General features: G+C 32.9%; 2 protein-coding genes across 4 annotated transcripts in view; both read left to right on the top strand.

Annotated features, from left to right (window-relative positions):
• The window catches only part of LOC136805304 (DNA repair protein RAD51 homolog 2-like), a 60,792-nt gene extending 59,324 nt beyond the window's left edge, over window positions 1-1,468 (top strand). For both annotated transcript variants that reach the window (XR_010846371.1, XM_067061886.1), the window contains one exon: window positions 378-1,468. The gene's annotated coding sequence lies outside the window, so the exon portion shown is untranslated. The remainder of the gene's footprint in view (window positions 1-377) is intronic.
• A 217-nt stretch (window positions 1,469-1,685) lies between these two features.
• Window positions 1,686-13,083, top strand: LOC136805303 (mRNA decay activator protein ZFP36L1-like). 2 transcript variants are annotated; one of them, XM_067061884.1, is made up of 3 exons: window positions 1,686-1,764; window positions 4,110-4,168; window positions 9,793-13,083. In XM_067061884.1, the coding sequence occupies exons 1-3, from the start codon at window positions 1,701-1,703 to the stop codon at window positions 10,828-10,830; spliced, it is 1,161 nt and encodes a 386-aa protein (XP_066917985.1). In that variant the 5' UTR covers window positions 1,686-1,700; the 3' UTR covers window positions 10,831-13,083. The 2 variants fall into 2 exon arrangements, with proteins under 2 accessions (XP_066917985.1, XP_066917986.1); XM_067061885.1 differs by lacking the exon at window positions 1,686-1,764 and adding an exon at window positions 1,923-2,013.
• The last annotated feature ends 827 nt before the right edge of the window (window positions 13,084-13,910 follow it).

Raw genomic sequence — 13,910 nt, 5'->3', positions numbered from 1 at the left:
GGTCAACATTTGACTTCTTGATGCTTCCTTACAAGTGGATATTGAAAAAAACCGCTCGGGAAATTTCTCAATATTCCGGCGGGCAACTTAGGCTAGACAACAACAACGCCAGTCTTTTGCTGCACGGGGAATGGAAATTCCATTTATGGAAATTCCGAATTATGAAGACTGATTTATAAGGCATTGTTAACTGATGGGACAAGAAAACTTGTTCCAGTTTAAGGAGACATTCGCGTATTAGAGGCGGGATTAGAGGCTCAAGTTCTTAGACTCTAGTTTATTTAGCAATGTCTTGTTTTCAACCCCCAGTCAAAGCATCTCTCCTTCGACGATGTATTGTCCTTAAACTTGATTTACATGTTCTTTTCCCGTTTTAGGGTTGAATCGATTTGTGATGGTGATCGAATTCGTGAAACAGAAAAGGCCGACGAACAAAGGGTGAAACTCGTCTTTTTACGATTGACAGCGATGATTGATTGGTTATAAATATGTTACGTTCAATTTTTGGCTTGTAGCGATGTTTAATAAATTTATCCGCCAAAGTATTACAATAATTTCGAATTATTTGCTATGTTATTTGAGAGACAAGAGGCTTAACAGGAATGACTAGAAGCTATGGAAATACCAAGCCGGAAATCGTGTACCTTGTCGGGCGAAAGATGTTTGGTTGGGATTCTGTATAAATCTTGGACCTCGAAAAACCTGGGGGGGGGGTACTAGGTTTACAGGTTGACGGGGGTGCTGCCCGGCTTTCGACCATTGGACATTCAGCGGGGCTGAAAGGGAAAAAATTGGAACATTTATTGAATTTTACGACCCTCATTAGGATTAATATGACCAAATTTCGATGTTTTAGGGGCAAAAAATTGAAATTTTCCTGATGGGACTAAGATCTAACTTTCTGATTTTTCTGACCTTTACAGGGGCTGCCAGGTTCCAAAAAGGGCCCCTTAAGGGCTGTCGTAAAGTAAATCCGACCGAAAGCCGTGATTTGTTCTGTCAACCGAGGCCAGCTTATTGCTGCAAAATTAGCGTTTTCAATAATTTTCATGCCAATCCCAATAATTCCGACCGATTTTCTCAAGTTCCGTTTTCCAATTGTCCATCGTCTGTCTATCTAGTCAACTTCAGGACGTTGGAAGCTTTTTGACATCGAAGGTTAACAGTTAGTGGATTTCCCTTCTGCGGGCCCTTTTGCCCCCATAAGGAATGTAAAGTAAATAATTTCCCAAACAATGGATTTTTTTAACTCTTGTCAACTGGGATTTTCCCTTCTTTAACTCCCATTCATCTAATTGTTGTAAAAAGGTGTGTTGGGTTTTACACCATTGATTCTTTTAATTATATTTTGGATTATTTAGCAGAAATTTAATTAAAGATTTTGTGGAACAGTGTAGTTACGATGTCATTTTAATGTTGATGTAAATGTAGGATTTTCTTAACGACCCTCCATAAATACCTATAAATACCCTGTTCATTTCCGTTTGGTGAACTATAATGACAGCATTTAAGAAATGTCGAGGAGTATGCATTGGGTTTTTTCAAAGTTTACCCTTGTATCGTATAAATAAACTTTTCGAAAAATTTTCCATTTGCCATCTCTGTTTACTCTAAGCAAGAGTGGCATAAGCAAAATCAAATCAATAAGGAGCAAAAATAAACTTTTTCTCTGTTGTTATAAAAACATAAACTACTTTAAAATGGTTTTCAAAAAACATCCTTTGTTTGGTTTAGATATTTGGAGCAGCGATGCATCTGAAAATGGTAAGGGCCTATTTACATTTGAATTTTTTTCTGTTTCGTTTGCGAAATGAATGGACGGTTCGAAACGTTCGAATTCTTTGAATGAATTCGAATCTTTTTATGACGTATCACGTCTTTGGCAATAAAACAACATGTCATGACAAAAGGGCGTCAGATCAGAATAGATTTGTCTGGGATAATCATCTCTCACACACGAGGAACGTTAAATATAATATTGCAATCAATTTTCAAATTCAAAAGCTTGTAGAGGTGAGTTTGGCATAATTTTTTTTGCAATTATTAACCGGAATTCCTTCAGTGTTCTTAGTCAAATAAAGAAGTGTCGTAAATGCCTTTGTTAGCAAGGGAAATTGCTAATGTTTATCTAAACATTGTTATGATGTCAACAGCAGAAGAGCACAGAAAAAAGTGCTTGACTATATTTGATTTGTTTCCTTCGTGCGTCAAGATAATTTGTTGTGTAAACTGAATTGCAGAATGTTCATCTAAGGTTCTAACACTGCTGTGATATAATTTGATAGTTCTGTAAATCTGTTCAAATATACATTTTTCCATGAAACCATCATGATGGAGTTATAATTTTTTCTTCTTACCTGCTTTTTGCTTTTTACTATCCTTGGAAACTTTATTAATTGTTACAGTGATTTTTAATCGCTAGCTTGCTGATTAGATTACAAAAATAAGCGCATTTATTTTTTGTCAGTGATGAACAACCCAGAATGCCATTTTAATTAATCAATTGTCATCAAAAACTTTGAACTGTCATGCTTTTTCAAAACGGCATTGAATTACAATACATGAACTGTCACATTTACTGAAATTTTCCATGGATTCGAATCTTCAGAATCTTATCTTTATATCTTGTAATGCCTTGTAATTTGCCTAAAATAAATTGATCGCTTTTGTATGTATTTTATGTCAACTTTTTCGAATAATCAATCAATTTTTATTTTTATTTTGATCAACTAGTGACAGTTTGTTTAGCTCGGCTTCTACTTTCATAGTTGAAAAGTTCTTTGTATGAAATATTGAACTTTCTTGGGAAAAATTTTATCTTTCACAAACCCTCAAAGGGTTTAATAAAAGATTATCTGATACCGTTATTAGAGCCTATTCTATCACTACCTCAAAATACCATTGAATATATAAAGTGTTTAAAACCTTCTAAAACAATGAATCTAAAGTATTTATAAAGATTTATAAAACCCTTCGAGACATCATGGCACCATAAAACTTTTGTTATGATTAAGATTTTTTGTTATAACCTTTACAAACTTATATAAGAGAGACATAAGTCGACGAAATGTTAACTTTCTTTATGGTAAAAGTTTCAAATTTTTATTAGGAATTTCAGTTCATTTCGATTTGTCTTGTCTGAGAGAACACTTATTTGTTGTTTTATTCTGCCTCAAAACCCATGTGTTTGGAATTCATGCTTATCTATGATCCACAAAAAATGATGTTTGCTTTAAAACTTTGAACCAATCACAGCACTATTTACAATGATAATAAATTATTTGGCATTCTATTTAACGAAAAAATGGCTGCTTTCACAATTTGCTTTCGATGCGTAAACAAGCAAACATAACATCGTGGTAAATAAAAAAAAACACGCAGTACTTAAATCTCCTTTGCTTTTAAAGTAAACACAAATGTGTGTAAGAAAACACTTTGCATGTCAAAAAGTGTCTTTTAATAGCGACTAGATATCAATTTTAACGTTCATACGCTGATTATGCTGAGATTTTATGACCCAAAATCAAGTCTAAATTCTTTCAGACTCATTTAAATTTCTCCTCTTTTACTTTATAAATCCCTAAAATTCATTTATTACATTGAAAAGTAGCTGTGATTACATATCATGATTGACTTTTGAATGTTTTGTAGAAAAAAAAACGAGAGCATAAAAAACTATCGACCATGCTATTTTTTAAATGAGCGAAGAGCGTCTGTGATTGGTTGTTTTTAAACAATACATAACAATGGAATTAAGTGTTCTCAAGACAAAAGAGCTTTAAATGACAGATGTCGTAATCAAATACGCCTTTTAGTTTGTTCCTATTGTTTTCAATTTTTTTTTGCGATAGAATAAACGAATCAATTTGAACGACATAAGAAGGACTATAAGACATTTGTTAAAGACAGTATGACAGAGACATCAAAAGCATAAACATTGCGAACTTGAAATCCATGTGAACTCGCTGTATAGCGGTGGTCTATTTTATACAATTACATGAACAGTTAAAGAGAAATTATTATAACTCCATACATTTTAATTTATTTTGTGAAAAGAGAAGAAAAACTTATTTATTTATCAATCATACCTTCATCGATTAAATTTACAGAAATGTCTACCGCGTTAGTATCAGCATTCTACGACTTCAATGATGTTATTCAACAACAGGTTTGTCAAAATAAATCTTTTCCTCTTTCACAATGCGTGGGTACTTCCGTCCATTCAATTTTTTCCACTAAAAATGAAATGAAAATTGAATTTTTCCATTTTTCCATTTTTGTTTTTAAATTGAAAATTGAAAAATGAAAAATTGAGATTCAATTTTCAATTTTTTATTTTTCTCCTATGTAGGCGAAGTTTCTGCCCTTCTCCTCGTCGTCAGTGAAGTTTTATCATATGTGCCCCGTTCTGTAGGATTGATGGTGATCTTTCGCGGTCAAGACAATATTTTAGTCCCAAGATTCTCTTCAGCCCGGCCGGTCACTCGTCCCGCCGGGGAAAAATCTCTGAAGAATTAAAAAACACAAAAAATGAATTCGTTTTTCAATTTTCAATTTTTGTCAGAAAAATGAAAAATGGAGATTTTTGTTCTTGCGGGTGACATTTCTGTCATCATGTTGTGCCATTCAGGTTGACGGGGGCTTGAAAATGACAAGAGTGCAGTTTGGTTGCTTGCTTGCAGCCATCCTTTATATAACATTTCTATTACATATTCACATATTACATATTACACAGTTAGACTCGATTTGTGTTAGTAATAGTATGACTTTGAGGGTAATTTGGGAAAAATAGACGAAAAATAACCCTCATTTTAATCGGGCAATTTCAAAATACGTCAAAATGTATTTTCCCGAAATTTCTAGAGAAGGTCATACTATTCCAGATTAATTGAATGACAGATTTCAACTAAGTGCAAAAGCTTTTGTCTTCCAAACTTACCAGCTTAAACCCGTCCTTCACTATTTTGCTTCTTGCTCTTAATACGGTTAATAGATGCACAGCATAAACAAAATAACAAAACAGATGAAAAAGCGAAAAAGTTTTTTGTTGTACAAAAAAGATTCTAAAGGTTTGAATCCATCCTAGGGCACTGTTTACATCTATTTACATTTTATCGGCACATTTTACGCCGGCTCTTATTGGCTTAATTTTTTCGTCGCTGGCGTAATAAGGGTTGGTGTAAGGGGTCGGAATTAAATTAGGGACGGTGTAACAAAAAATAAGTACTCCCCAGAAAAAAAGTACTCCCGAATTACTTATTTTCCAGGATATAAATACGCCCGGTATTTTTTTCCCCATGAAATTCGTACCCCCTCTGGGAAATTTGTACTCCCCTAATATGCGTCAAAATATGTTGAGAATTTTGGTTATTTCTTCGTTTTTCGAAATTTGAAGTTTTGGCAAAGGAGTCACTTTTAATTTTTGTTAAATATAATCCAGTGTTTCAATATGGGACGCCTTACTGGACTATTCTTGAACCTTTTGGATCTTATAATCTAGCGTTCCATATTTTATTGTGGCTATAAGATTTCGTGAGAATTTCCCTTTTTTCTCAAATATTACGATCTTAATTGTAAAAAATACCTTAACCCTATTTGGTCTAGCATGGGCCGAGGGGGGGGGGCTGTTTCTGTTCGGAGGTCAAATTATTGGTAGTAGCTACTGAAATAATAGAGCTTTTGCCATGAAATTTTCTGTAAATTCCTAACTTTTATTTAGCTTCAATATAAAAAAGATTCGACACATAAAATTTTTCACACCTTGAGCATGATAACATCTCTGACAGTAAGGTGTCACAAAAATTGACACTTTTCCAAAACAACTTTTTTATGTCAAATAAACTATCAATTTAGCAAGTAGAATCTTCAAAACCATCAATTTTACAAGCATGATCTTCAAAACAATTAATTCTACAAGTGAGATCTTCAAAACCTTCAATTTACAAGTAGGATCTTCAAAACCATCAAATTTACAAATAGGATCTTTGAAACCATCAATTCTACAAGTAGGATCTTCAAGACAATCACTTCTACAACTTAGGATCTTCAAAACCATCAATTTTACAATAGGATTCAAACCCATCAATTTTAAAGTAGGATCTTCAAAACCTCCAATTTTACAATATAGGATTTTCAAATCCATCAATTGTACAAGTAGGATCTCCAAAGGCATCAATTCTGCAAGTAGGATCTTCAAAAACATTAATTTTACAAATAGGATCACCAAAACTATCTATTTTTACAAACAGATTTTTCAAAACCATCAACTTCCCAAGTAGGATCCTAAAAACCATTATCATTATTCCAAGTAGGATCTGCAAAACCATCAACCTTACAAATAGGATCTTTAAAACTATCAATCATACAACAGAACAACGGCAGCAAGAATCTTTAAGACCATAAATTCTACAACAAAAATCTTCAAAACCAACCCTTCTACAACAAGAATCTTCAAAACCATCACTTCTACAACAAGAATTTTCAAGACCGTCACTTCTACAACAAGAATTTTCAAGACCATCACTTGTACAACTAGGATCTTCAAAACCATCCATTTTAAAAATAGGATCTTCAAAACCATCGTGTTTAATTAAAAGCAGGATCTTCAAATCGTCAATTCTAGAAGTAGGATCTTCCAAACCATCAATTAAACGTAAAATCCTCAAAACCATCTATCTTACAAATAGAATCTTCAAAACCATGTAGTTTACAAGTAGTTACTTGATTCTATAATTAGTTTCTTCAAAACCATCAATTCTAATTGTAGCATAAGTTATCAGGTATTTAAAGAACAACTCTCTTGCAAAAATGATCCTTTAAGGTGTGTGTATAGTTTCTGTTGGGGGTGTGAAATATACATTGCCCCCACATTGCCTTTTTACGCTAGCTTTGTTGAAGCCCAAAAAGGGCATTTAGATGAAAGCGTTCTTTCATGTCTATGCGGCTGGTAGGATATGAAAATTTCATCCCACTTTTTGGTAGGGTATGAAATTTTTTTGAGAATTTTTGATTGGGTACGAAAACAAAAATATCACCGAAAAAATCCCTTCCACCCCGGTATATGCTATACAAGTTTTACAGGATTTCTTTTAGAAAAAAAAATTGAGACACAAAATTAGAGGCTTATTTTAAAGCTAAAACTTTACCCTCGGGGCGGGGGTAAAGGGTTTCCGATGGGGAGTACTTTTTTTTCTGGAGGGGATGACAATTTCCTGGGAGAAATGTACTTCCGGGAGTATATTTTTGAACTCGCCAAGCTTTAAGCTTTCCAAAGATGTAAAAATAACGTTTATACAACCTATCTATAAAAAGTTGAATTTTTCTTCTTCATTTTTTTTCATGTTACCTTATCGGGGAAAATAATTTTGGAGTTTTATTTAGTCGGGTTTTTTTTCGTCGGGGAAAAGTTTCGTCACCTAGAGGTATTTTCGTCACTTTCCCCCGACCAAAATTTTAAATTCGTCACTTTTCCCCGACGAAATTTACAATTTAGTCACTTTCACCCATCTAAATTGTCCAAATTAAATGGTTTCCTTTAGTAGCTCGAAAAAAGATCTTGTAATTCGACGTTTAAAGCACTAATTTTGGTTAATAAAGGTGTAAACAATTTAGATTTGAATTTTGGTTGGGGTTTAAAAAATTGGGTAAAAGTTTTGGTCGGGGATAAAAAAATCGGGTAAATTGTTTGGTCGGATGATAAAATATCGGGGAAAAATTTCATCTTGGGAAAATTTCGTCACTTTCCCCCGACATTTTTTTCCCCGATAAGGTATTTTCAAATTTTACGGAAAAACTAACAGTAGATTAATAAGCTCCTTCCTACTTACATAGCAAACTTTTTAAGATTAGCATTGGTTGAGAAGTAACAAGTAAAAGCGCAAAATTTAGTGCACACTTATCGTGAATAGACTTTAGATTCAAGCTTCCAGTTCCTTAATGGGAATTTTAGCTTTCAGCTGGTTGGAAAAATTTCCTGATTTGAAGGTAACCAACTAATTCAATCTTACCAATTTTGATTAAAGATCAAGTTTTCAATCGTTTAAAATGTTTAGATGGAGACATTTTTACTTTTATCCATATTTTGAAATGTGGACTTTTCACTGGTTGCAAAGTTACAAATATGATTTTGTGGAAAGATGGTAAGGTAACCATTCTAACTTTCCAATTGATGCGAAAAGTCCTATTTCCATTGGAAAGACATGGAAAATTGAAATTCCCACGTATTTCCACCTATTCGGAAGATGGACTTTCTACTTATTAGAAAGTTGGAAAGGGAATCTTGTGTAATCTTTCCAATCGACGTGGAAAGACGTGGAAATGTCACCTATTTAAAAAATGGTCAAAAAAATGGTCCAAAAAGATTCCAAAGCTCTATCTCAAACTTGCAGGGGATCGAAAATGAATTCCAGATAAAGAGAGTTTGAGACAAAATAAAAACTTTCTTTTAAAGCCTGGATTCCCATCAAAATGAAGTTGGACTGTATAAAAAAGGTAACGAAAAGAATAATCAAGCATTCCGGATGAGAGGAAATAGGAAATATTCAAGCCATCTTTGTGGCTCTTGTTCTATCAATGTTATTAGTACCTTATTCTCATATACAACATTTCAAACCTTGTAAGATGTAATAAAGATGTTATAGGATAATTTGCATGAACTACGTCACCCTACTGGACTGAGCTTCACTCTTTGTCAAACCCCCGTCGAACCTGAGTGACGCAACATGATGACAGAATGATGTCACCCACAAGTACAAAATAATGGAAAATCGAAAATCGAATCTCCATTTTTCATTTCTCTGTTTTTGATTTTCAAAAACAAAAAATGGAAAATTGAAAAACGAATTCATTTTTTTTTTTTTTATTTCTTCAGAGATTTTCCCCCAGGGCTGAAGAGAATTATGTGACTAAAATATTGTCTTGACCGCGAAAGATCACCATCGATCCTACAGAACGGGGCACACATGATAAAACTTCATTGATGACGAGGAGAAGGGCAAAAACTTCGCCTACACAGGAGAAAAATAAAAAATTGAAAATTGAATCTCAATTTTTCATTTTTCAATTTTCAATTTAAAAACAAAAATGGAAAAATGGAAAAATTCAATTTTCATTTCATTTTTAGTGGAAAAAATTGAATGGACGGAAGTACCCACGCATTTTTCACTATCTTACTAATTTTTTTGTGTTTTTGTTCAGGATAGTGGCTTTTTGAACTTTCATTTTCACTTTTAGACTTTGTAAGTTTTTATAATTTTGAAAAAAAAATTTGACATGAATTTTTTCTCTTGTCATTTTATTAGAGCTATGATACATATAACTTTTGGTTATGAGCTAGCGGTTTTCACAATTCATGTAACTTTATATGAACATCGTTTAGATTAAAATTTGTGTGTTTTAAAATGCATTTTTTCTCTCAGTTATCTATTTGTGGGAACATCTCATTTCTTTTCTCTTCAATAACTTTACTTGTTTGTGCGGACTTAATCATTTTTTTTTTTACTAAATGGGTTATTCATCCTCGAAATAATTTCATGATAAGTGTTTTTTGTCTCTTGAGGCGATAAGCCTACTTTCTTTTTATAAAACACATGAAAAAATCGATCATTTTTTTATATGTGTGTTGTTCCATGTTTATCTCACAGAAAAATAAGAAATCAGAGATATGATGAGAAAAAGTTTGTCTAAAGTTTTAAATGTAGAGCAAACGTATTTGATTTAAAAATATAGTAAATGTATTTTGAACTTCTTATTTCTTTTGATTCAAACTGATGATTTATTTGTTTATATTTTTAGAGCAAGCAACGACCAGCCATGTTAGATCTGCGTCAGCGACCACTAGAACAACGAAAACCAAGTAACTTATTGATATCTCGACGACACTCAACGAATTCTACAAATTTGAATAGTTTGGCTTCACCATCATTCACCAAAACAAATCCGCTCTCACCATCTTCGAGCAGTTTCTTTCCAATGCCATCGTCACCTAAAGACCCCTTTTTGAACGGTTGTGGTTCAACCTTAGCATCTGCTCTCAACATGCGGGAACGTGCTCAAAGTGCAAGCTTCCAAGAAGAACTCGACGCACAACACCGTAAACGTAGCGGTACAAACTCAAGCCGTTACAAGACAGAACTTTGTCGTCCATTCGAAGAAAATGGTACTTGTAAATATGGAGACAAGTGCCAATTTGCACATGGCTATCACGAACTTCGTGGCTTAAACCGTCACCCTAAATACAAGACCGAATTCTGTCGTACTTATCACACTATCGGATTCTGTCCATACGGTCCGCGTTGTCACTTCATTCATAATGATGAGGAGAAACGTTTGGCCCAAGCAAGCACTGGTCGATCTGTTTCTATGTCCAGCATGGATTCAGCTCCCTCCTCCCCAGTCATTGACTTCGCTCCTTCACCATTCAGCAACACACCACCTACTTCCCCTGGAGTTGGAGACGTCTTTGTTTTTGACGAACCAACTGCTCAACAAAACCTTCCATCCATGAAATCATCCCTGGCAAGTATGTCAACCATTCCGGAGATATCATCTCACCAGTTTGTACCGAACCACATCACTCGTAGCATCTCAGTTTCATCAGCTCTTCCTTCCAAAACACCTTCACCACCTAACCTCACTATTTCAAGCTTAATCACTGAAGGCACACGGATCGAATCCAGACCAAACACTTTCCAACCCATTCAAATGAAATTGGACGAACGCAACATTTTGACTCCATCTGATTCTGGATCATCCAACCCACCTTCTCCTACCGACTCTTTGGATGGCTCCAACCGACGTCGCTTGCCTGTTTTTGGACTCATGAAACAATAAATGGTATGTTGACACTTCAGTGTGTGAGAGAAAAGAGGAATTTTCCCTCTGAAAACCAAAGTGTGAGAGCTAGATAAGAAAAAACTTAAATTATTACTATATTATTAACTATAAATACTTTTTTTTTTGGAAATATGTGTCTATTTTGTCCGGTGTGTTATAACGAAAAAGCTTTTATGGTGATTGATACCCTTTTTACTTGAGGTCTCTTATTGAGTGAAGTGAGCTAAGGAGCGTTGTGAGCAAAAAGGAAAGTTATTTTTTCTATATTTTTTGTTTTTTTCTGGACTTTAAGGATTTATAAAATGTATATTTTATCGAAAAATTTTTATATATATAGTCTTATTATTATTATTATTATTATTATTACTATAGCTATGTTATTTAGTTTTCAAACTAGAAAAAAAGGTAAAAGCATTTTTTTGATTTGTTATATTGTATAAGATATGGTATGACAATTTCTATAGCATTTTTTTCAAACTGTAAATATGATTTTCAGCAAACACATCCAAATTTTTTTTGTTCTAGATTTTGTTTTATTTGTTCAAATTTTATTCTGCCTTCTCTCGATAGTCTGGAAGCCCTTCATTTGAGCTGGTTATTTTTTCCTGGATTTCTCATTCTGTCTAAATTGGATTGACTGGACTTTGTTTTCGAGAGTTGAAGGGTTTTCTTTGATCGTGTTTTTTTAAATCTTGGCGGAGTTTTCTCATGGAAATTTTTCAACCAGAGAACTTTTTTTGGACAGAGTTTTTCTCTTCAGCCCAAACGTCTTATTTATATTTATATATATTATATAATTTTTTGTTTAAATTTTTGAAATTGGTCCCCTAGATTTAGAAAAAAGAAGGAAAAACAGGATCTCTATTCTGTCAAAGTTGGTTTTTTTATACTTATTGATATTAGAGAGAACTTGTTTTTTATTTTAAGTTTATTATATATTTTAAATTAATATTATATAACCCCTTTTTGAAGGTTTAAGTTTCAGTGATAGTCAAAGTTTGTCTGTCTAGAAGCTTATTATCTTTTAAAAAAGGCCAGGATAACTTAAGTTTTCCTCGTGTTCTACGCGTAATAACCAATTTATAATTTTTTTTTATCTCCATCAAAAATCAAAAGTGGAAATGAGAAATAGCATTTTCTGATAAGGTAATTGCCTTTCTCGGGATTTTTTCAAACTGATTTTGTGTTCTCATTGTTAAAGTGATAAAGCAATGTAAGGCATACTACAAGATTCAGGATAAAAAACCTGTTTGAACAAAATGGCTTAGCTTGTTTTTATAATTTATAAGAACTATTGTTTATGTTTTGAAGTAGGATTTCGAGTAGGGTTTAGTCAAAGTTCAATCCATTCACGACACTAAGAGAGGGAGAGAGAGTTTCTCTTCTATGGCTCCTTTGAGTCTAGCAGATAACAAGTTTTTAATTACAAACAATTAAATAAAAAGCGGTGATGAAAGGTAGCTTTATATAAATTGATAACGAGGAAACGCGAAACCTAATTAAGTCGTTTTGTTTTTGACATGAGCTGAAAAGTGTTTATTCACCCACAAGGAAAGCATGTTTTCCCTACGTCAAAGAAAAAAAGTCCCCCTGTATAAATTTGCTTTATTTCCCTAATGTGTTCATGAAGTTGAATTAATGACACTTTTATAATCAATTGATTTGGGAGAAATTTCAAAAATTCCTCATTTTAGTTGTATAAACAATAGCTTTTCCCTTTTTATTGAAAATTATAATGGATTTTGGGAACGATTTTTGAGGTTTCTTCTTTTTCGAAATAAAACGTGTTTTTGTTTGGGAGAATTTCGTTTTATTATGAGCCTTGAAAACGTGCTTTTTTTGGTGTGACGTCAAAAGCCTTGATCCCTCTATTGGATAACCTAATCTATTTTGCAGTTGAGAATTAATATTTATAAAAAGAATGAGAGAATCCTTTTTGGAATTTGTAGTCTTTTCCTGACAAACACTTTATCAATAGAACCAACCTCTTTTAAATTATATTGATATTATTTTTGGAGAGATTAAAATTTATAAATTTTTTGAAACATCTGATATTCATAAATGTCATGCGCGCTGTTTTTTTGTTTATTTAAAATATATTGTTTTATTTATTTGACACAAACCCCCTCCCATCATTGTAATATATTTTTTGTTGTTAAATTGCTTTAAGAAAAACTTTAATATTTTAAGATTTTTTTGTGTAAAAGAGATTGATTTAATTTAAAAATAATACTTTTCCTTTACAATGAACTACAAAACATGTGTCAATAGTTCATCTTATTGCTTCGACCCTCCTTTTCTCCAAAATGGCCATTTTTATATGTTCAGTTGTTTCAATTTTCATTTAAAATTGTTGACGAGCTTCATGTATTGACATAGCTAAGAAAACCTTCACTTTTTAGAACAAAAAGTTTCGTTTTTTGAAAAATATTCTGTGATTTTAAACTGCCATACGAGACGATGGGAGGGAGTTTCAGAATTTGAACAGACTTTTTCGACCTGTGATATTACAAAAACGACATTAAACGGTTTCAGTTTTATTTTACTTTTTGAAAGGTTGTCGATTTCACAATTTATTTGCTTTTAAGTCTCAATTTCTTGAAATTCGAACAGAATTTTTTTATGGAAGTTTGCTAATTTAGTTGATTTGTCAACAAAAATGTCCTTTTCCTCAAACTGTATGTTTTTCTTTCTCTTTGAAAGGCTTTCAATCATGTGTACATTTAGCAAACATAAAACAGACCAAGTTACCTATCCAACTAAAAACCGCATGACAATAATTTTAGTGTATAAAAACTAACCATGCAAACTATTATATAGTTTGCTACTATACAACTATTTTAAGAAACACCAAAATGTGTTTAGCTTTTCTGTGTTTTTTTTTTCTTTCAAAAAAGGCTAAATCTCTGGTTCCATTATTTTTTCAAATCTGCTATACTCATCCTTGTCACTTTATGATATATAAGCCTTTTTCGTGAATGATGTATTTAGCTCCTTCTGACAAAGGATTAAACTTTTTGTCATAAATTCATGTCATATGAAACTTTTTCTCTCTGCAGTAGAGCTGCTCCTTTTGT

Source organism: Clytia hemisphaerica, unplaced genomic scaffold (assembly GCF_902728285.1).
Source record: "Clytia hemisphaerica strain Z4C2 unplaced genomic scaffold, Clytia hemisphaerica genome assembly, whole genome shotgun sequence".
Taxonomy (NCBI): domain Eukaryota; kingdom Metazoa; phylum Cnidaria; class Hydrozoa; order Leptothecata; family Clytiidae; genus Clytia; species Clytia hemisphaerica.
This window is presented reverse-complemented; position numbering and strand designations above follow the sequence as displayed.